Source organism: Gracilinanus agilis, chromosome 2 (assembly GCF_016433145.1).
Source record: "Gracilinanus agilis isolate LMUSP501 chromosome 2, AgileGrace, whole genome shotgun sequence".
NCBI lineage: Eukaryota > Metazoa > Chordata > Mammalia > Didelphimorphia > Didelphidae > Gracilinanus > Gracilinanus agilis.
The window spans coordinates 661,149,024-661,170,722 of NC_058131.1; the positions used below are offsets into that span (position 1 = coordinate 661,149,024).

Sequence of the window (21,699 nt, forward strand, 5' to 3'; positions counted from 1 at the left end):
CTGTCTCTCTCTTTTCTGTCTCTCTTCTCTCTCTTCTCTCTCTTTTCTCTCTCTCTCTCTCTCTCTCTTCTCTACTCTTCTCTCTCTCTCTCTCTCTCTCTCTCTCTCTCTCTCTCTCTCTCTCTCTCTCTCTCATCACCTCTGCAGATGCCCTGAAGTTACAGTTGGTGGAAGCAGATGTTCAGAGTGCCCTTGTGGAGCTGCTGCAGAAAGCCCAGGACAACCCAGAGCTCGAGGCCATCGGCATCCTGAAGACCATCTCTGACCTTGTCATCTCTCTGCTCCTGGGAGGTAAGGGACGAGGCCGGACCAGGGCTTGCAGGAGCCAAAGGAGTCCGGGCTTCCATGCCACGCTCTCCCCACCCAGCCAGGGAGCCGGGAGAAGCCATCTGCTGATGGCCCATGTATGCCGTTTTGTACTCTCTGCTCTGTTTCTGGGTCAGATTCCACTCTGGGGAATGGGCAGATTATTCCTCCCCTTATACACATTCAGACGCAACAATGCTCCTAAGGGTCTCCCTGCCTGGTTCTTCTCAAGTTTTAGCCAAGCTGTCTGGTTTAGACAGAAACAAACTCCAAAAGATCTCTCCTCCCCATTACCTTCCAACTGGGGGAAGAGGGGAGTATGAGGCCTGAAATTCTACCTTTTATTCCTTTGGTTCTAACATTATTCTCATGCCCTCCTCCAGACCCTTAGCCTCCCCCCTCCAAAAAAATTTTTTTCTAAATAATACAATGTATTTCTCAACTCGAACAAATGTCTTACATCCCTGGCTTCCCTAACAGGAGAGACTGGGACCTGGGAGGAATTTTTAAAAGGTGAAGGAGGAGAAGCGGAATAAACGTGTCCCTGATTTCAGTTTTGCCCAAAGAAACCTTGGAGAGCTCCAACATCTCCTCCAGCCCTGAGCTCCCCCATAACCAGAGGAAAATGAGGATAAGGCTAACAGGGCCACAGGGATGGGTCACGATTTGCTGTATTCAAACCCAGGGCCATGAGGAAGAGTAAAATCATTCATTCTCTTTGGAGCCACCAAGTGTCTTACCTTCTGCGAGAGCATTTATTTAGGAGGAGGAATCTGCTCAGCTAGCGAGGGCCTGGAGCAGGTCACCAGTGGCCTTGGGACAGACAGGGCAGCAAGAAAAGAGATGAAGCACTCGTGGATTTGTCTCTACACCCCATTGCTTAAAGCTTTCCCCACTTACCCGGCTAAACCTTCTAGCTATTGTCTAGCTACTAAAGCAGGACTTCCAAAGAAAGCGGACACAGCAATGTACTCCCAAGGTCTGTCTGTCCAGTCCTGATTTCATCCATTGATTTACTATGTAACCTTGGACGTTTATGTTTCTGAGTCTTGTTTTTCATTGGGAAAATGGGGTCAAGGCAGAGGGACAGACTAAATGATCTCTAAAGACCCCTTTACCCCTGACATTCATTCTATGATTGTGTGATGTCTCTTGTCCATTTGCCCCAATATTCCAAGCCTATGTCCTCATTAGGAGGCTTTCCTTCCAACACTCCTAGTCCTGGGAGGGAAGATGCTGATTTCTTAGATAAATAAGATCCATTGTCCCACCTTACTCTACACGATGAATCTTCCCCTTTTGCTCTTTCAGTCAGCATCCTAATGGCATTAAATTCATCTCATGTTCTTTTGGGGTTTTCTACTTTTCAAAGCATCCATGATCTCTTTGGTCTTCACAATATATCAGTAAAGGAAGGAGAGAAGTCATTATGCCTATTCAACAGATTCAGAAATGGAGACCCAGAGAAGTAATATGACTTGCCCAGGCACTGGGGAAGCTTGAGGCAGAATTTAGACCAAATCCCATATCTTCTGACTCCTTGGTCAGTTCTTTTCACTAGATTAGCATTTCCCAAACATAGAGACCTCTATTAGTACCAAAATTTATTTTTTTATTTTTTAAAAAAACCTTACCTTCCACCTTAGAACCAATACCGTATATTGGTTCCAAGGTAGAAAAGTGGTAAAGGCTAGGCAATGGAGGTAAAGTGACTTGCCTAGGGTCACACAGCTAAAAAATATCTCTCATCTCTAGGCCTGGCTCCCAATCCACTGAGCCACCTAGCTGCCCTACCCCCAAATTCTTTTTTTACCTTATCTAAGGAAACAAGTCATTGATAGAAAATTAAGATAATTTATTGGGTCCACAATGTTGTGTGGGTCATCTTTCTCTAGACTATGAAATGGAAGAAAGCAACAGGAATTTGTGTTGTATGACTATACATATTTATAATGTACTTTGTTCTGCTTGGCTTCTCAATTGGTTGAAGAAGAGAGACAGGTAAGGGAGAGAATATAGGAATGAAAATTAATTTTAAAAAAAGAAAAGAAAAAAATTGAATGAGAAACAGTAGACAAACCAAGAACCCTGAAGACTTGGAGGCGATATTTGACAAATTGTTGTGACATCTTATTCATTGAAATTATCATCAGTTTACATAGAAATAGTTGTTAAATGGTTGTTTTAATGTTCAATGGTAAGTTTATAATATCATTTAACATAAATGAATGGATTTTTTAAAGGAAGCCAGCAAATATGAAGTTGAGCTACTGGCAGGCAGTGTATGAGTATGGTGATGATGAAGGGAAAAAAGGCCTCCCTTGAAATAAACTCTGTGCCCTCTCCCCTTACCACCCTCCTTTCAGTTCAGAAATTTTAGACCATGAGACAAGGCGCTTTGCCAGCTCTGAGACCTTCTAGTCTGTGAGCAGATACCGCTGGCTGTGGCTCCTACAACTCCTTCCCTGTCACCTCTTCCCTTTGCAGATGAGTCCATGCAGAAACTGTTTGCTAATGGAACTGGCCTCATCTACCAGAAGATCAGTAACTGGCTTATGTCCCAGAATGCCCAGCTGCAGCTGACTGGTGCCCTGGCTGTGGCCAACTTTGCCAGGAATGGTAAGGCTGCCCAAAGAGTGCTGACATATGAGCTCCAGAAACAGCAATCATAAGCTCATAAACATTTATTAAGGACCTACTAAGTTTGTGGCACTGCACGGGTTAGTAGAGACACAGATACAAAAGTGAGACAATTCCTGTTCTCATGGAGTATACATTTTACTAGAAGGATAAATGTTAGTGGGTTAGTGTACATGAGAAATGCAAAAAATAGTGAATGGGGCAGAGTGCCAAGGACCCTTTTAAAAAAATAATAAAACCTTTTACTTCCATCTTAGAATCAATACTGGGTATTGGGTCCAAGGCAGAGGAATGGTAAGGGCTAGGCAATATGGGATAAGTGATTTGCCCAGGGTCACACAACTAGAAAGTGTCTGAGGTCAGATTTGGATGGAAGTCCTCCTGGCTCTGGGCAGGACTCTAAATCCACTGAGCCACCCAGATGCCCCCAAGGTAAGGATTTGGGGGGGTAGGGGGGAGGGAGAGAGAGAGAGAGAGAGAGAGAGAGAGAGAGAGAGAGAGAGAGAGAGAGAGAGAGAATATAGTATGCTAAAGGTAATAGGACCTTGGTTCCTTGTCATGGAACCCTGACAATATTCTATAACTAAACAATAAGTTTCATAAGGATAGAGATATTTTTCTATTTTTTTTAATATCTCCCCCAACATTTAGCACTGGTGCAGTGTCCAGGAAAAGAGAGAACTTAATAAATATTTGTTGAATTATACTCTGTATAAGGAAGAAAGGGAGTTCATTTGCCATCATTTTTTAAAAGGAACCCTTTCCCAGCCTCTTCTAATTCTCATGCCTTGCCTTCCTTAATAATTTCCTGTTTATCCTTATTTAGATATATTTGTTTGTTTATTCTCTCCCTTATGAGACTGTGAGCTCCTTGAGGACAGGCTTTTGTCTTCTGTCTCTTTTTGTTCTCCCGACCCTTAGCCCAGAGCCTGGCACATAGAAGATCTTTAATAGATGCTTATTGATTAACTGACTCATGTTCTCTGCTCTTGCAGACAACAATTGCGTGAAGATGGTACAGCTGGGTATAGTGCACCAGCTCCTGGATGTCCTGGAAAAGCACGTGGAAGAGGGTGATGTGACGGTGCAACACGCAGCCCTCAGCGCCCTCCGGAACCTCGCCATCCCTGGTAGGGACCCTCCTCCATGCCTCGGTGCCATTGGAGATAAAACTAGAGGACATATACCTACGCCAAGTGCAATGGCCAAAGACCAGTAGACTGGAAGTCAGCCCTGTGCTCAAGTCCTAGTGCAGTCACTATCCAAACAAATCATTTCCCCTAAGCCTCACTTTCCTCATCTGCAAATCAGAATAGTAATTACTGTTCTATCCCTCCTTAGAGGTGATGGGAGAATCAAGTGGGATAATCATACCTAGTAAAAGGCTCTAAAGTTTGCAAATTGCTCCACAAATGTTTACTCATTTGAACCTTACAACAACCCTGTGACGGAGATGCTATTATCATTATTCCCATTTTGCAGATGAAGAAACTGAGGCTGAGAGAGGTGAATTGACTTGTCCACAGTCTCACGGTTGAATTAGTATCTGACTTCAATGTAGGTCTTTCTTAAGTTCTGGGCTCCATCCACATGCATGTGTTGTGAATAGAATGAAATGCTGCTGGTAAGGATAAAGGATTATCATCATTGTCATCATCATCACTTTCATCATAAGGATTTTTTTCAGCATCACAGTACTTCACAGCTAATAACTGATAAAAGTTGTTCTTTTTTTTCTTTTTTTTTAAACCCTTAAGTTCTGTGTATTGGCTCCTAGGTGGAAGAGTGGTAATGGGGGTCAAGTGACTTGCCCAGGGTCACACAGCTGGGAAGTGTCTGAGGTCAGAATTGAACCTAGGAATTCCCATCTCTAGGCTTGACTCTCAATCCACTGAGCTACCCAGCTGCCCCCCCCTTTTTTAGATTCAATACAAGTATCTGTTCCTGAGGCAGAAAAGCAGTAAGGGCTATGTAGAGGGGGTTAAGTGACTTGCCCAGGGTCACACAGCTAAGAAGTATCTAAGGCCAGATTTAAACCCACAATCTCCCGACTCCAGGACTTAATAAAAATTTAGTATATTACTTCCCCCAGGAGAATTTATATTTAGCTCAAAGGAATGAATCTCTAATGGAAGAATTTCGAAGCTTTATAATCTCTCTTGTTTTCATTCTCTGTCCTTGTCTCCTTCATTCCATCTGTCCTTCCTTCCTTCTCAAGGGGGTACTTCACACATCACCCATTATTATGAAGTGCTTTGATAATAAGGGGATTCAGAATAAAATTGAGATATCTATAAAGTAATGAAAATGAAAAAAAATTGGTTTCAGAGAGTATGTGCTCTTTGGGACGATAATAAAGATAAAGGAGGCCAAGCCCCATGGAGGCAAATGCCTAAACTAAGATCATAGCAGCAACTCGGAGACTATCTATAGGGATTTTACAGACGAGGACACTGACACTCAGGGAGACTAAATATCTTGTCCTACGTCACACCAGTCAGGGAAAGGATTTGAACTGAGGTCCTCTAACTCCAGGTCCTCCTTCCTCCAAGATGTCAGAAATTAGATCTCTTGAATTCAAAAGGGAATGGTGAGGGAGGCAACTAGGTGGCTCAGGATGGAGAGCCAAGCCTAGAAAAGGGAAGTCCTGGGTTCATATCTTGTCTCTGATGCTTCCTAGCTATGTGACCCTGGACAAGTCACTTGACCCCCGTTGCCTAGCCCTTGCTGCTCTCCTGCCTTGGAACCGATACACAATATTGATTTGAAGGCAGAAGGTAAAGGTGTCAAAGAAAAAGAAAACTTATATTAATACTTAGCCCTGAACTACAACAAGGTTTAAAATATCCTGATGATTAAAACAGCAGCTGCTGGACCAATCTTATGTCTCAGCAGAGAAGCTGGCTGCCTTACCTCCTCATGAAGAGACACGGGAGTTGGCTATGACAGCTGAGAAAGCCCCCATCATCTTGGGCTGCCCGAGAGAGGATGCAGCCTCCAAGAACAGGAGGGGATACTCTTACTGGAGTCTCCCTTGGTCAGCCACATCTGGAATACTGTGCTCAATTCCAGATACCCATGTTTTAGGAAGCTGCTGGATTTCCTGGAGGGTGTCCAAATCTCGGCCAGGATTGGACCCTTTAGACTCAAACCTTGCCCCACCTCCATCAATAAGGTTCTCTCCAACCCTCAGAGCCTCCCTCAGATCTTTCATTAAATGAGGGGTTCAAAAATAGAAGACCCTTCAGGCTCTTTAATATATCTTTGATTATACACTTTCAGTCATTGTTGTTCAGTGATTTTTCAGTCAAGTCCAACTCTTTGCAACTCCATTTGGGGTTTTTCTAGCAGAGATACTAGAATGGTTTGCCATTTCCTTCTCCAGCTCATCTGATAGATGAGAAAACTGAGGCAAACAGGGTTAAGTGACTTGCCCAAGGTCACATAGCTATTAAGTATCTGAGTCCCCATTTGAACTCTGGAAGATGAGTCTCCCTTCCTCCAGACCCTGTGCTCTCTCCATGGCTAGCTGCCCCTAGATGATGCACTAAGGACCCCTCAATGTCTCTGTTGCATACCCTATAGATATGCTATTAATATAGCGATTGAAGGATTGAATGGAGCTTTCTTCCTAACATCCTTGCAAGGTAAGTAGAGCAAATATTAGTATCATCTCCATTTTAGGGGATGTAAAAACCAAGTCTGAAAGACTGAGTGATTTGCACAGGATCCCAAAGCCCCTATCTAAGGCAGTAATAGAATTAAATCTTTACCCCAAGTTCAAGACTCTACCTGTAAGCCAAGCTCCCCTCCCAAGGTGTTAGAGGAAAGGAGGGAAGGAAACAGGCATTTATGAAGTGGCCACCATGGAGCAGACATCATAGTGAATAAAGCACTGGAGCTGGAGGCAGGAAGACTCATCATTCTGTGTTCAAATCTGACCTCAGATACTTGGTAGCTGCATGACCCTGGGCAAGTCTTTTTCCTCAGTTTCCTCCTCTGTCAAATGAGCTGAAGAAGGAAATGGCAAACCACTCCAGTATCTTTGCCAAGAAAACCCCAAATGGGGTCACAAAGTCAGACATAAATGAAAAACAACTGTACTACCACAAATGTGCCAGGCACCATGCTAATTATTTACAAATATCATCCTTTTTTAAAAAAAAAATCCTTCCCTTTTATCTCAGAATCAATATTGTATATTGGTTCCAAGGCAGAAGAGGGCTAGGCAATGGAGTTTAAGTGACTTGCCCAAGGTCACACAGCTAGGAAGTATCTAAAGCCAGATTTGAACCCAGGATCTCCCATCTCTGAACCTGGCCTCTCAATTACACTGAGCTACTTAGTTGCCCCCAATATCATCCTTTTTGCTAGAGGCCTTGAACTACCCTTCCACACATTAATAAATTATACAAAACAGTGGCATCTCATTTAGGCATAAAGTTCTTTAGATGTTGCCAAAGTGATTCCTCTTGAGGTCCTCACTGAAGGCTGTGCGCCGGTTAGGACAGCTGGGATTATCCCAGTTGAGATGAGAAAGATGCAGGCTGCCTCCAAATGAGACTAAGTGGTTTACCCAGGCCAGGGCAGGGCCAGACTAGAACCCGGGCTTTCTAACTCCTAGTGGTCCAGGGCTGCCTCTGCCAGGGAGGGATGGGGGAGTCTCCTGCCCTGAGTTACAAAACAAAATCTTTTGAGCCTTTATACAGTTCTCTCCTATCAGTAAAATCTCTCCAATTTTAGTAGTTTTAATCTTGGCCAACACTCAGTCTATGCCTACTGTATCAAAGGGCCCTCTGGGGGGGAAATACACATTTTAGGGATGATACTGCCCTCGCCCCATGGACCCTATGATCTAAAAAGAGGTCTATGACAAACGCGTGTAAATCATTCAAAAAGGACTCTGTAGGGCAACGTGATGCAAATTCTGAAGCAGGAATGGGGGAGATTTCCCAGAAGAAGCCTTCCTTGAAAGTTAGGATTTCAAGAGTCAAGCACAAGAGGTGGGGACAGAGCACGAGCAAAGGCAGAGAGACAGGGGATGTCAGGTGTGTGCACAGGGGAGCAAGCACTCAAGCGGGGAGTGCAGGAGAGGTACAAGCTGGCAGAGGGCACTGAATAACCTGAATGTCAGGAGTTTAAACTTCACTTGGAAGCCAGTAGGAAGTCTCTGAAGGACTTGAAGCCATGGAGAGACACGATCAGGTGTGCATCGGAGGAAATAAAGTGGTGGTGGGGCGAATGATGGAGCAAAAAAGGGGGAGCGTAGGAGGTAGCGCTGGGGAGACTGATTGGCAATAACAGTACCGGGCAAATGCTCTGAATGAGTGCCTGGCAAATGGCCACACACAACCTCTAGAGGGCCATAGGCAAGCAGAGGGCATCCTGGGTTCAGAAAACAGCTGAGATGCCCTGGAAGGAGATAAAAATGTCTCTGTTCCACCCACTCCTCCTCTGAACACTCCCAGGCAAGAAGCAGACAGAGAGAAAGGAAAGGAGGGGAACAGAAATCTCTCTTTTCCACAGGATGCCTGGGGGGGGGGGGGGACAAACTAATTACAGGACCTGGAAACTTCAAAAAAGAAACAGACTAACACAACAAGAGCTCTGAGTCACTTAGCAGAGAAGGAGGGAGAGAGGATGCCTTCCTGGGCTTCACCTTAACAGCAAACATCAAAACCAGGAAAGGTGTCAGCAGGACAGCCCCTGCTGAGCCTTGGAGTCAGCCCTAGGCTTGGAACCTGCACTGCCTGCCTCCCCCATCCCCTTCCCACTTTGAAAGGGAAAAGAGATGAAAGCTCAACACAGAATTGAACTGAGAATAAAACTAAATCAATTAGCTCTATATGGAGGCTGACAGAAGCCCACAAGAAGTGCTTTTAATTGATCTAAATTCCAGGGCAGCCGCCCAGGGATGCTGGGCTGCAAAAGGGAGGGAACCAGGTTCTAGCCATGGTCCACAAGGACCAAGGGATCATTCATCGCTGGTCTCGGCTTCTCAGATAGCCAAGGGGGCCTAGGAGCCCGAGAGGGGAAACACTATTTAATGCTGATTCTCCAGGAAAAAAGAACATGAGCTAAGACAAAACCAAGAGCAGCCAGGAAGGAAACACCTGGGCCCAGGACAATGGAGGTTCTAAAAATGGGTCCATGAAGAGCTCACTCAACAGATATAGATCATTAAGGGGGTTGGGGAGAGCTGAAAGGAAGGCTTTTTGCTCAGGGGATTCTCAGTGTTGATGGGGGAGACAGGGCACACATGGGCAAAGAAACATAACATTTCGCAGTTCCCTATCCCTGCCGCTGACTTTCTGTGGCCATAGTTAGTAGTTCTCTAGACCTCTCTGTGGTCCCAGATTCCTCATTTGTAAAATGAGGGAAATGAATGTTTCCTTTCTACTTAAACATGCTATGAGTGTCTAGGCAGCTAGGTGACACAATGAATAGGGCAAGGGATTTGGAGTCAGGAAGACTTGAGTTCAAATCCTCTCATAAACACTTACTGGCAGTGTGGCAAGACACTTAACCACTCTATGCCTCAGCTTCCTCATCTGTAAAATAGGGCTGATAATGATTAGTACCCACCTGAAAGGGCTATAATGAGCATCAAATGAAATAATGTATATAAAGCACTTTGCAAGCTATCCCCCATGCCCAAGTTTTTCCTTTTCACCACTGCCTCTTAGAAACCCTACATCTTTCCAGGGTCAAGTACTTATCATCTTTCTAGATCCTTCAGCTTTGGGCGCTCTTTCAATCCCAAAATGCTTGTGTGTGTGTGTGTGTGTGTGTGTGTGTGTGTGTGTGTGTGTGTATGCATATATATATATAAATAGAGAGAGAGAGAGAGAGAGAGAGAGAGAGAGAGAGAGAGAGAGACAGAGAGACAGAGAGACAGAGAGAGACAGAGACAGAGACAGAGAGAGGCAGAGAGAGAGACAGAGACAGAGAGACAGAGACAGAGACAAACACAGAGAGATGGAGAGACAGAACAGACAAAGAGACAGAGAGAAATAGCGAAAGAGAAATATATATGTATTGGTACATATTTTGTTTTCCTCGTATAGACTATAAGCTTCTTGAGGCCAGGGACTGATGTATTTTTTTGTTCCAGCCTAGTGTCTAGCATCTAGCACTTTTTTTAAAATTTGTGATTATATCAGTAAAGGGAGCTCCTGTTGAAAATGTCCCTTGAGGGGCAACTGGGTAGCTCAGTGGATTGAGAGTCAGACCTAGAGACGGGAGGTCCTAGGTTCAAATCTGGCCTTAGACACTTCCCAGCTGTGTGACCCTGGGCAAGTCACTTGACCCCCATTGCCCACCCTTACCACGCTTCCACCTAGGAGCCAATACACAGAAGTTAAGAGCTTAAAAAATTTTTTTTAATTTAAAAAAAAAATGTCCCTTGACCAAAGCAGATAGGAATCTTCTCTTCAGCTTCTAGTCTCAGAGAGTCACTTGGGGCACTATGTTACATAGTGTCCAGAGTCACACAGCCAGTATGTGTCCAAGTTTGGGCTTGAAATCCAGGACTTCTTGACTTTGATCCCAGCCTTGTCTCCACTATGCCAAGATGTCTGGCATATAGTAGAGACTTAATAAGGGTTTCTTGGATGAAACACCGCCCTTGCCCATCAAAGCTGTGCTCAGAAGGGGCTCAACCTAAATGTTAGTCTCAAGCCTTGCTGGCCAAAGGGAGTTCCCGTGATAATCTTGGCACCCAACTCTCCAGTTTGGAGAGTTCTGAGGGAAACAGACAAGCAGTAAGAAAATCTGTTGGGATCTCTCCCTGCCATTCTCTTTTCCAGTGATCAACAAAGTGCAGATGCTGGAAGAAGGTGTGGCTGAGCGTATCCAGATGTTGCTGAGGTCTGAGATGCCCCCAGTGCAATTTAAACTCCTGGGAACACTTCGAATGTTGCTGGATGGCCAAGGTAGAGGGTAGTTGAGCCTCACTGGCTCCTGACCTATACAAGGAGGGAAGGAGACTGTAGTGCCTGCTCCTGCCCATTCCAAAAGATTCAGGAGGCATCAAAAGGGATAATAAAACTGAGTATCGAAGGTATCCAAGCCTGGGTTGGTTATCCTTTCTGGGAATTTTCTACAAGCTTTTGTGGCCTCTTTTGCTAAGGTTCATGGGGATATGAAAGCATTAATGAAGTGCAGGTCTCCAGATGCATTTAAACTGTCACTCAGCCTAAGAGGTTTATGTTATTAATATAGGTCCAACAAGAGATTAGGTAGAACTTCAGTACCTAAGGCAGCCAACCCCTGAGGGGACTTGTAAACTGAAGGCGTTCTATTCTGCCTCAACATCACCCCAAAACAGCCAGTTGGAACATTCCCAGCCAATATCAAAACCAACCACTTCTTAGTAGAATACCTCAGATGCTCCAAAATCTATCTCAAAGTTGAACTCTTCCAACTATAGGAAGAAACGAATAGTCTTTCCACCTTTAATTGCCTCATGTTTTACCTACCCAGAGCAGTCATTGACCTTAATTAGCTTGGCAGGGGAACATTAACATTTTCCTGAACATGTGTCTCTTAACAAGTTCCTGCTAAATTAGTTAATTGTATTATCTAGTGTAAATTCATTAGTCTGGCAGACGAACAGTTGGGTTGGGTGGGAGAGCAGTGAGAGCGAATTAGGGGAGGAGGATGGGCAGAAGGGGGAAGAGGCAAAAATTTTTGGCCTCTATTTAATAACAGGAACTTGGAATGCGAACATACAGCTTTAGTGATAACTTCTGGCTCTCAATTTTGGGCCCAAGGAAATACAGCATGAGTAGAAACTGCCTGCCAAGCTTGACAACACCAATAACCTGGGATGAAGAACCACCTGGGATATGTCCCCCAGGGTGGCTTTGGGCAGGTCCATCCTTGGCCAGTCCCAGGTGCCCCGAGTCACCTACAACTTGTAGTCTTTGCTTTGCCAGTGGAAGCCGCAGAAATCCTTGGGCAGGACCCAGCTCTGCTGAACCGACTAGTACAGTGGTGTGAGGCCAAGGAGCACGCAGGTGTCCAAGGGGAAGCCAACCGCCTGCTAGCTTCATTGCTGAGGCACAGCAAGTCCCAGGTGAGGGGGAGCCAGAAAAATAGCAGAGCTGGGAGGAGGGGTGAAAGGGGAACTATCAAAAACTATCCCAAGTTCCAGCTGGATGCTGGATCCTTCATTTCCCTGAGGTCATGTGGGACAGCAGCCCATGGATATGGAAAGGACCTCAGCAGCCATATCTGGAGAAAGAATCCCTACTACCACCTACAAAACTAATGTTCATTCAGCCTCTGCTTCAAGACCTCCACAGAAGAGGAACTCAATGTCTTCCAAGGCTAGTCATTCCATTTTCAGATAGTTCTAATTATTAGGAAGTTCCCCCTCCCCTTACATCAAACTTAAATTTACCTTTTGACAATTTCCGCCCATTATTGTTCCTAAGTTTTCACTCTTGGACCAAACAGAACAAATCTAACCCAGAATGGTACCATAGAAAGAGCACTGTTTTCTAGTCAGAGAACCTGGTTTCAAAGCCTGCCTCTGAAATTCACTATATGACCTGGACAAACCACTTAATAATTCCTCTGACCTCAGTTTCCTCATCTGTAAAATGAGGGCATTGGACTAGATGATGGCCTTCCAGCTCGAGCTCTTTTCTGATTTTAGAGCCATAACTTTAATCACTTCTTCTGATGACAGCCCTCCAATACATGAAACCCATCATGTCTTTCCTGAGTTCCCATTTTGATATTCTCATTCCTCCAAGGCTCTCCATGTACAAAATGTGGGGATTGGACTAGATCTCTAAGAACCTTTCAATAGCCTTTAATCCTAGCTATAATTATCATGGTGTTAAGGGGGCTTCACCCCTTGCCACTAACTTGAGATAAAGAGTGCATCTTTCCCCCAAACAGCCCCTTGTAGCCTCCCTTTAGTAAAATCATCCCCAAACCTCAACTAGCAATCTTCTGATTTTGCTACCACCTCGAGGGTCCTTCTGCTGGAGAACGCCTCTTCTAGTCTCACTTTGTTTCCTAATTCTTGAAGGAATAAGGACTACAATGATCCTCTGTGCTCCCCACCCCACAAAAGAAAAAAATTTTTTTCATTTTAGATGAAAAAACTTCAAGTTACAAATTTATTGAAAGCTCGCCTTCCTCTCAACACATCCATTTCTTTGTCCAGCTGATCTTTTCCACACCACAGCTTTTGCCCTACGCCAATGATAGAGCTGAGGATCAGGAGTCACAAGAGATAGACTCATAAGAGTATAGACCTAGAACTTGAAGAGACCTTAGAGATCACCTAGTCCAACAGTCTTATTTTACACATAAGGAAACTGAGACCCAGAGAGGATAAGTGGCTTGCCCAGAGTCATTGATGTAGTCTCAGAGGCAGGATTCAAATACACATTTTCTTAACTCCAAATTCAGCATTTCAATCCACTCTACCACATGAGTTCCACTCTCATGCCCATTACCACCTTGCTTACTGTCCATAGAAAGTTAGATCACCACTTAGGGCCTCGATTTTCCCACCTTTACAGCAGTGGCAAAGATTCTCTGCCAACCTTTCCTCTCAGGGACATTTCTGAGGAATGATGACACAACTTGGAAGAAAGTTAAGCACTAATCATTGTTATACAGGCTGGGTCTGTTGAAGTCAATAGTTAATTAATTATTGCAAAGCATCCTGGAAATACTTGGGGCTAGGGAAATGTTTAATTAAAGCATGCTATCGGCAGGAAGCCACAACTGTCTTTCATTGCAGAGTGTGTTGGCTCCTGGGTATATAAATCACTCTGCCTTTGAAACACGAGCTCAGAGGTATTTTTGTTTTTGTTTTATCACAGACCCTGGGTAGCCTCTGTATTTCAAGAGAGCAGGAACAGGAGACAGGGCTTAATCAGATGTATTTCAATGATACTCTATTTTCTATTTTTCCTTTGTAAACACCCTTACCTTCTGTCTTAGAATCAATATCAGATATTGATTCAAAGGCAAAAGAAGAGTAAGGGCTAGACAATGGGGGTTAAGAGACTTGCCTGGGTTCATACAGCTAGGAAGTGTCTGAGGCCAAATTTGAACCTGGGACTTCCCATCTCCAGTCCTGGCTCTCAATCCACTGAGCCACCTGGCTGCCCCGATCCTGTATTTTCTTTAGAAGCAGAGTAGTATAGTGGATTAAATTCTGGTTTTGGTATCAAGGACTCTTGGCTTCAAATCCCACATCCAAAAAATACTGTTTGAGCATGGGCAAGTCACTTAATCTCTTGAAGCCTCATGATTCCTCATCTGTCAAGGGGAAATAATCATATTTTCTAAAACTATTTCACAAAGTTATTATGAGAAGCAAACAATATCATGCCTATAAAGCCCTTGGCAAATCTTAAAGTGCTCTCTAATCATCATTTAATCCAAGGTTTCTTAATCATTTTTGTGAAATGGACCTCTTTAGTAGTCTGGCAAAGCCTAACAACTCCTCAGAATGAGAGTTATTCAGTCAACAAACATTTATTAAGCATCTACTATGTGCCAAAGACTATGCTAAACACTGGAGATACTAAAAGAGGCAAAAGACAGCCCCTGTCCTCAAGTTCATCTGATGAAGGTAGAATGTTTTAATTGAATATAAAATTAAATTCATAAAATTAAAATGTACATGTCCCATATACTTAAACAAACTATAGATAAAATTAAATATAGGAAATTCCAAGTGAAATTACTTATATTAAAATATCCAAATATTAAAAGATTATGGAGCCCAGGAGATTATACACACACACACACACACACACACACACTGACTCTCTGGAACTCATGTTAAGAAGCTTGTGTATATATATCCTGGGCTCCATTGTAGCCTGGGAATTTCAGACTTCCATTAGAATATCCTGGGCCATTCTACCATTAGATTCCCAAGCTACATCAAGAGTGTTGTGTTCAGTTCAGTGTATCCCATTTTTTTATTGTCAGATTTCACACTGACAAAACTGGAAGATGATCAGGACCAGAAGTCTTGAAACCATTTCCTCCAAGGAAGTTGGCATGTCCAGAAAAGGGATGCTAGGTTAGGCATATGGCGTGTAGAGTATCAATACTGTCTTTAGCACCCTTTACAATGTCAGGTGGAAGGACTAGCCTTATTGGATCCACCCACCAGGTGTTCTACCACTTCCACTCACAACCACAGGTGATCAGTAAGACCACGTATGTCACGAGCCACTGGACAAGCCATCTCTGCCGTCCTGACTGGCTCAGGGGCACCCATGCCCCAATCTTGAACAACAGTTACAGCAATGAATACTTTTTTGTTACACAAATATTTTAAAAGATGGACAAAGTGACTTGAAAACAGAGATCAGTTTTCAAATCCTGCCTCTGATCCTATGTGACCTTGGCCATGTCGTTTGAACTCTGATTCAGTTGTCTCGTCTTTAAAATCGAGACAGTTGGACCTGATGGTTTCTGAGATCCAGTCTAGCTCTTGATCTATAAGCTTAAATTGAAGTTGGAGGTCTCCTGGGATGAATTGAGTGGGAAGGCAGGCACTAAGATGGAGGCAGGTTTGGGATTAGTATCTGAGAACTTTTCCAAATGGATAATAAAATGTCTCAACATAAGCTGGATGACAGCTGTCAAAGGATGCAATCTAGAGAAGGAGGTTAAACCAGAAACCCTCTAAGGTCCACATCCCAACTCTGAGATTCTATATGGTCCAAAGCCACTATTTTTATTATTTTATTATTGGGTCCTCTCCCTCCCTCATTTGCTCTAACCCCACTTCCCTTCCAGGGGTCCTCAGTTACAACCCTTTTTCTGAAGCAAACATTTCTCTTTTCTCCAACAGGAAGTAGTGAGGGCCATTCAGGAAGCCCGGGGAATGAAACACCTCGTTTCCATGACAACCAGTGAGCACGCTATCATGCAGAATGAAGCTCTGATAGCACTGGCCATCGCATCGGCTGTTAATTTAGGTAGTACATCAAAGTGCACATGGGTTGATAAGTCCCAGCTGTGTCCTGTCAATCATCAGGGAGGTTTTTCAATTTAAAAAAAAAAAAGCAGACAAGGATGAGAAATTCACTCAGCTGCCCAGGCAAGAACAGCAGGAAGTCCATACTCTGAATTTTTGTTTTTTCCTTCAGAACCAGAGACACAGTTTATTTAGTCCCTTTATATTCACCTAGCATTTGTTAAGCACCTACTATGATACAAACATGACACTAGACTTACTTTAGGAATCTGTGTGCCCTCTGGGATGGAGGGTTGGTCTAATGATCCTCTGTGATGGAGTGTTGGTCTAAAGATCCTCTGGGCTGGAGGATTGGTTTAATGATCCTCTGGGTTGGAGGATTGGTCTAATGATCTTCTTGGATGGAAGGATGATCTAATGATCCTCTGGGATGGAGGGTTGGTCATTGATATTGTTCAGAGAAGGCAACATTACACAACCCCAGACAAGGACTTCAGAGGATCATTAAACCAACCCTCCATCCCAGAGGATCATTAGACCAACCCTCCATCCCAGAGGATCATTAGACCAACCCTCCATCCCAGAGGATCATTAGACCATCCTTCCATCCAAGAAGATCATTAGACCAATCCTCCAACCCAGAGGATCTTTAGACCAACACTCCAACCCAGAGGATCTTTAGACCAACACTCCATCCCAGAGGATCATTAGACCAACCCTCCAACCCAGAGGATCATTAGACATCCTTCCATCCAAGAGGATCATTAGACCATCCTTCTATCCCTTGGTGGCATGATATGGAATCCTACCCAAGCTGGATCCGAGTGTGTACTCATACCTCTTCCCTTAAAGGAAATAAGAATATGCATGCTCAGTGAAGTGGGCCACAGCCCAGTTTCTAAGGGGTGTAGTGAATAGAGTGCTAAACTTGGCATTGAGCAGAGTTCAGATCCTCCTAGCAGCCAGGTGTCTCTGGGCAAGACTCGGTTCCCTCAATTATAAAATAATAGCACTTCTCTCCTCAGGTTGATATAAGGCTCAAAGGAGATAACTCATGTTTAAAACATGATATAAATGTTTTCTACTTGACCATGGCATAATGGAAGGAGTCTTAGACTGGGAGTGAAAAAACCTAGTGGCTCTGCCATAGAGCCTCCGTGTCTTTGTTCATAAACTCCTCTTTCATCTTTAACTTATAATTCTGAACAACCATTCTAGGCTTTGGCCTGACCCCAATTCCCTTGATCCCTCACCCTCGTAAAGTTGAGAACATTCTCGACCTAGATTCAGAAGATCCATCTTGTTAGGCTCCCATCTTGGCTCCCCCATCTACTCCCTAAGTAATCTTGGATAAATCTTTCCATCTCTCCAGGCTTCAGCTCTTTACCCATAGAATGAGGGGAGTAGGATGAGATGATCTCATACATTTAGAACTGGAAGGGATCACTGAGATCAAATCCAACACTCTCCTTTTAGATAAGGCAACTGAGATGAAATGAAGTGTCGTGACTTGCCCAAGGCCATAAAGATAGGAAATGGCAAAGCCAAAATTTGAACATAAATCACCCTATTCCAAATTGCATGCAATTCCACCATGCCATATTGGGCCTCAATGACCCTTCCAATTCTAGATATATGACCCCTTGGCCTCTTGTTTTCTGGGGCTTCCATTAGTTCCTGCCTTGGAACTTTCTCATTGAAGTGGCTTTCCTTTACATTACTTGCAGGAGAACCCCATTAAAAGTCTAGAGTGAAGGATAGAAACTTTCCTTGTTTTCCAAGCTTTCCTGTTATAACTCAGAAAGTGGCTAAATCCCCAGGGACAGTTCAGTCAGATTCATAGCACAGAGAAGTCTTCAAAGAGAACTTTCAACTTATCACTTCTTTCTCTGCAGAAATTATCAAAGATGCATTTAAAGAATCCCAATTGGTATCAAATTTACAGAAGCTCCTTGAAGATGAAATGACAAGCCCAGAAGTGAAGTATAAGTCCTTGGGCCTCTTGTGCAGCCTCCTGGGTTCAGGTAAATAGCCCACCCACTACACCATTCCCATGTCTACAAAAAGAAGAAAAATCAGGTTCTTAGACTCCAGCTATCAGACAGCCCTGGGAAAGGTGCCACAGTTCATCTTGTGAAAGGTGTAAAACAAGCACCCCTAATAGAAACAGTGCTGTTCTGGCTCAAAAAGTCATTGGGCGGTAGAGCAGCTAGGTGGGCTCAGTGGATTGAGTCAGGTTTAGAGATGGGAGGTCCTGGGTTCAAACTTGGCCTCAGATATTTCCTAGCTGTGTCACCCTGGACAAGTCACTTAACCCCCATTGCCTAGCCTTTACTGTCTTCTGCCTTAGAATCATTTCATTCTAAGGTAGAAAGTAAGATTTTCTTTTAAACCATTTCTCTACCCATTCTTCTCACTGATGCTTAGCAGAAAGAAGCCTTCAGAAGTGAAATAAAAAATCCTACCCCATTATTTCTTTACACCTTCTTTTATGTTCCCTCCTCTCTCCTGTTTTTGGTATTTTTGTTGTTCAGACTTTAGATTTCAAGAGACCGTTTCATAGAAACTCTGTGACCAGTGCTCACACCTATATTAGAGACCCATACATGCTCCCTTTTCCAATCAAGAAAACAAAATACCAGCATCTAGCCTGGCAGTCTCGATTTCCTCATCTACTTCCCTTTCTGCTTTTTGTCTCCACTCCAACTAAATTAAGATGTCTTCCAAGCTTTTGTAGGCCATTTGAAAAAACCGAGGAACCCCCTCATTTGTAAAACCAGTTCAAAAGACAAAATGATTTCCCCCTCTCTCCTCCATAGCATCCAGCTTTGCAGTCACCTGAGGTACCAGGAAAGAAAGAAAAAAAAGGCTCTGAGTGTTGAGGTCCAACTTTTTCCCAATGGGATGAGGCAGGGGAAAAAATAAAGCCCAAAATGCACTATCCAGACAGGGAGCAAGAGAAAAAAGTCCAGGATGGAGTAGAACATGGGATAGAAAAGAAAGCAGCATGGATAGTAAGGAGGAAAAGCCCAGTAGAATCAGGAGTTTGGAGAGAAAAAAATCTGCGTGACAAAACTTTGGTAGCCTTGGTTTATAAGTGATTCAAACATTCTCTTGGGACATCCTATTCCTTTGAGTAGATAATGAAACTTTTTTTCATAATTCTAGACTAGACACAGGAGGGCCAAAACCTCAAGGGAAAAAAAGCATCCTGAATATTAATGTTTGATAAGTATTTGTAAGTCTGATGAAAGTCACATTTCTCTAATTGTTGAACAGAATAAATCTGGTTAGCCCTATAGGAAGAGTAGCACTGACCAGGATTTACTACCAGATAGGAGATGCCGACAGGAGCTTAGCTCCCAAGTGCCACACAAAGGGCTACTGTGAATCCACTTTACTGATATTCTGTTCTTTTAATATCATTAGGTGACTTGAGGAAGCAAGTAGAAGAAGCCAAAATCCAAGACACACTAGAGAACCTCTGCAACCACAGCAATGCCAACGTGGTCAAACAGGCCATCGCTGCCCTTCAGATCCTGAAAAGTGATACCCAGGACTCGGGTCTCTTTTTCCCCTAAGTGCTGGTATTCCTCCTTCTCTTTATGACCAGGCCTCCTTAGGAGGTTGCTCTTTGCAATAGATAAAAAACCTACTCTTCTTGCCATCTCTTCCCCACACGTGAGGGGGGAGCCCAGAGTACCCACATCCTTGGATGCCAAGCAGCACGCTGACATTCTAGGTGGTAGCACCCAGCAGCATTGTGATTTTCATGCCAAAATTGGGGATGTTCAGTCGCCTGCCTTGTGCAAACTTATCCTCCCCTCTGATCTGAGTGATCCCTCTAAGCTGGTACCCTGGAGGAACTCCTCAGTGTGAGCCATGTTCCTTTTCATGCCCCATCACCAAGCAGATACCATCCAACCAGCCCTTCCCATTGATTGTCTTCTCTGAACCAGGCTGGAAGCCAGCCCTAGAGGTTCTAGGGAACGATTTCCACAGGAGGTCTAATTTGTAAAGTATCATTAAAGTGGTGCTGAAAGAATGGCTAGAGATCTCCTCACCCTGGAGGGTCATTCATTCAAGGAATATTCGAGTGACTACTATACATAAAGCATTGTGAGCCCACCACAGAGGCAGTGTGGCATTGTTTTGGCACTCAGAGAGTTATTTTTGCAAATTGCACCAGTCTATTTTGGTAACTCAAGTTCCAGAATACCATGTCAATGTTCTCTAGTTCTCAGTCCTCCACTCTCACCAAATGGGCAAGACCTTTTTTAGCCAAACCTTTGGAAAATCCAAAAAGGAATTGGTCTCTGGGGTACAATCTCCACTTTGGCAATTTCTGAGCTTGTGGCCATCCCAACAACTGTCCCTCACCTTGGAAACTGTTGAACCATCATCCTGCTACATCCCCCCAAAGCACTTAAAAAATTTTTTATATATAATAAAAACATATTCCTTGGGAGAGCTGGTTGGTCTTACAAAAAAGCAAAATTCTATATAAGAGGCTAAGGGTCAATCAAGGGAGGAGGTCTATGAACTGCCAGCTTCCACTGGATTTAAGTAATCTTACTGGTAAGATGTCTGCCCTATCCTCCTGGTGCAATGGAAAGAATGCTGGACTTGTCATCAGTGGATCTAGGTTCAAATCCCAGCTCTGCCCTTATTGCCTGTCTAGCAAGTCACTTAAAGGAAGAAAAGCTGGACTAGATGAATTATAATTCTAATGCTAAATATATAATCCCGTTCATTCTCCCATCAGGTTCTGTGCTCCCAGAAGTATGGACAATTGACATGTCTTGTAGCAATAGCCCCAATCATTAGGAAAGAGGAAAATTAGAAATGTAGGGGGAGGCTGGGGCCACTACTGACAAGGTCCTGAGGGAATCTCATGAAACAGGCTCACACTCTGGGGAAGATGATACTTACCTCTCCGGTGCAATCACTTCCATCCATCTATTGGCCCACAATGGGGAACCTCACCTGTAGAAAAGAACCCTCCTAGCAACCTGCCTTCTAGCATCTGTAAGCTCTGAAAAATAGTGACTGCTAGTCACAGGCCAAGGACAGGCAGCAGGAAGTGGGTGTCACTAAGGAAGTAGGGAGGGGATCCAGACGCATCCCACTGAATCTATTAGCTTATACCAGTCCTATTATCAAGTGGATATGACAAAAAAATCCTCTGCATCTCAACTCCATAATCTGTTCAATGAATAAATTTCAATTCCAAAACAAGTTAGTGACTCTGTTTCTTGGCTCTGTATAGTATTTTTCCTTTGTATACTGCTTTAAAAAATAAAGACTTTGCAAAGCAATTTCACATCTCATTTTATCCTTAAAAATATATACTCTGAAGTAGGTAGGGCAAACATCATTTCAGAGAAGGAATAATTGAGGTTTGAGAACCTAAATGACCTATGCCCAAGTGAAGACTGCACAGACTCCTTTCTATCTGTCATCCAGGCATTTTTCAGTCCTGTTCAACTCTTCATTACCCTACCCGGGGTTTTCAGGGCAAAGATACTAGAATGGTTTGCCATTTCCTTTTCTAGCCCATTTTACAGATGAGGAAACTAAGGCAAACAGGATTAAGTAACTTGCCAAGGGTCATACAGCTAGTATCTAGGTCAGAAATGAACTTAGAAAAGACAATCTGACTCCAAGTTCAGCTTTCTATGCACTATGACATCAACCCTTTTATTAGACCATCTAGAAACATGAATTGTCATTCTATGTACCTTCTTCTATTTTTTCACCATGTGCACAAGGCCAAAAGA

At 43.6% G+C, this 21,699-nt stretch overlaps 1 protein-coding gene across 1 annotated transcript in view; it reads left to right on the plus strand.

The window, feature by feature from the left end:
* LOC123234324 (rap1 GTPase-GDP dissociation stimulator 1-like) overlaps window positions 1-19,500 on the plus strand; it is a 76,014-nt gene extending 56,514 nt beyond the window's left edge. Inside the window, exons 5-12 of the mRNA XM_044660236.1 lie at window positions 148-291; window positions 2,794-2,925; window positions 3,942-4,076; window positions 10,755-10,880; window positions 11,886-12,025; window positions 15,794-15,920; window positions 17,815-17,943; window positions 19,349-19,500. Of these exons, the coding sequence (XP_044516171.1) occupies window positions 148-291; window positions 2,794-2,925; window positions 3,942-4,076; window positions 10,755-10,880; window positions 11,886-12,025; window positions 15,794-15,920; window positions 17,815-17,943; window positions 19,349-19,500 (1,085 nt within the window). The remainder of the gene's footprint in view (window positions 1-147; window positions 292-2,793; window positions 2,926-3,941; window positions 4,077-10,754; window positions 10,881-11,885; window positions 12,026-15,793; window positions 15,921-17,814; window positions 17,944-19,348) is intronic.
* The last annotated feature ends 2,199 nt before the right edge of the window (window positions 19,501-21,699 follow it).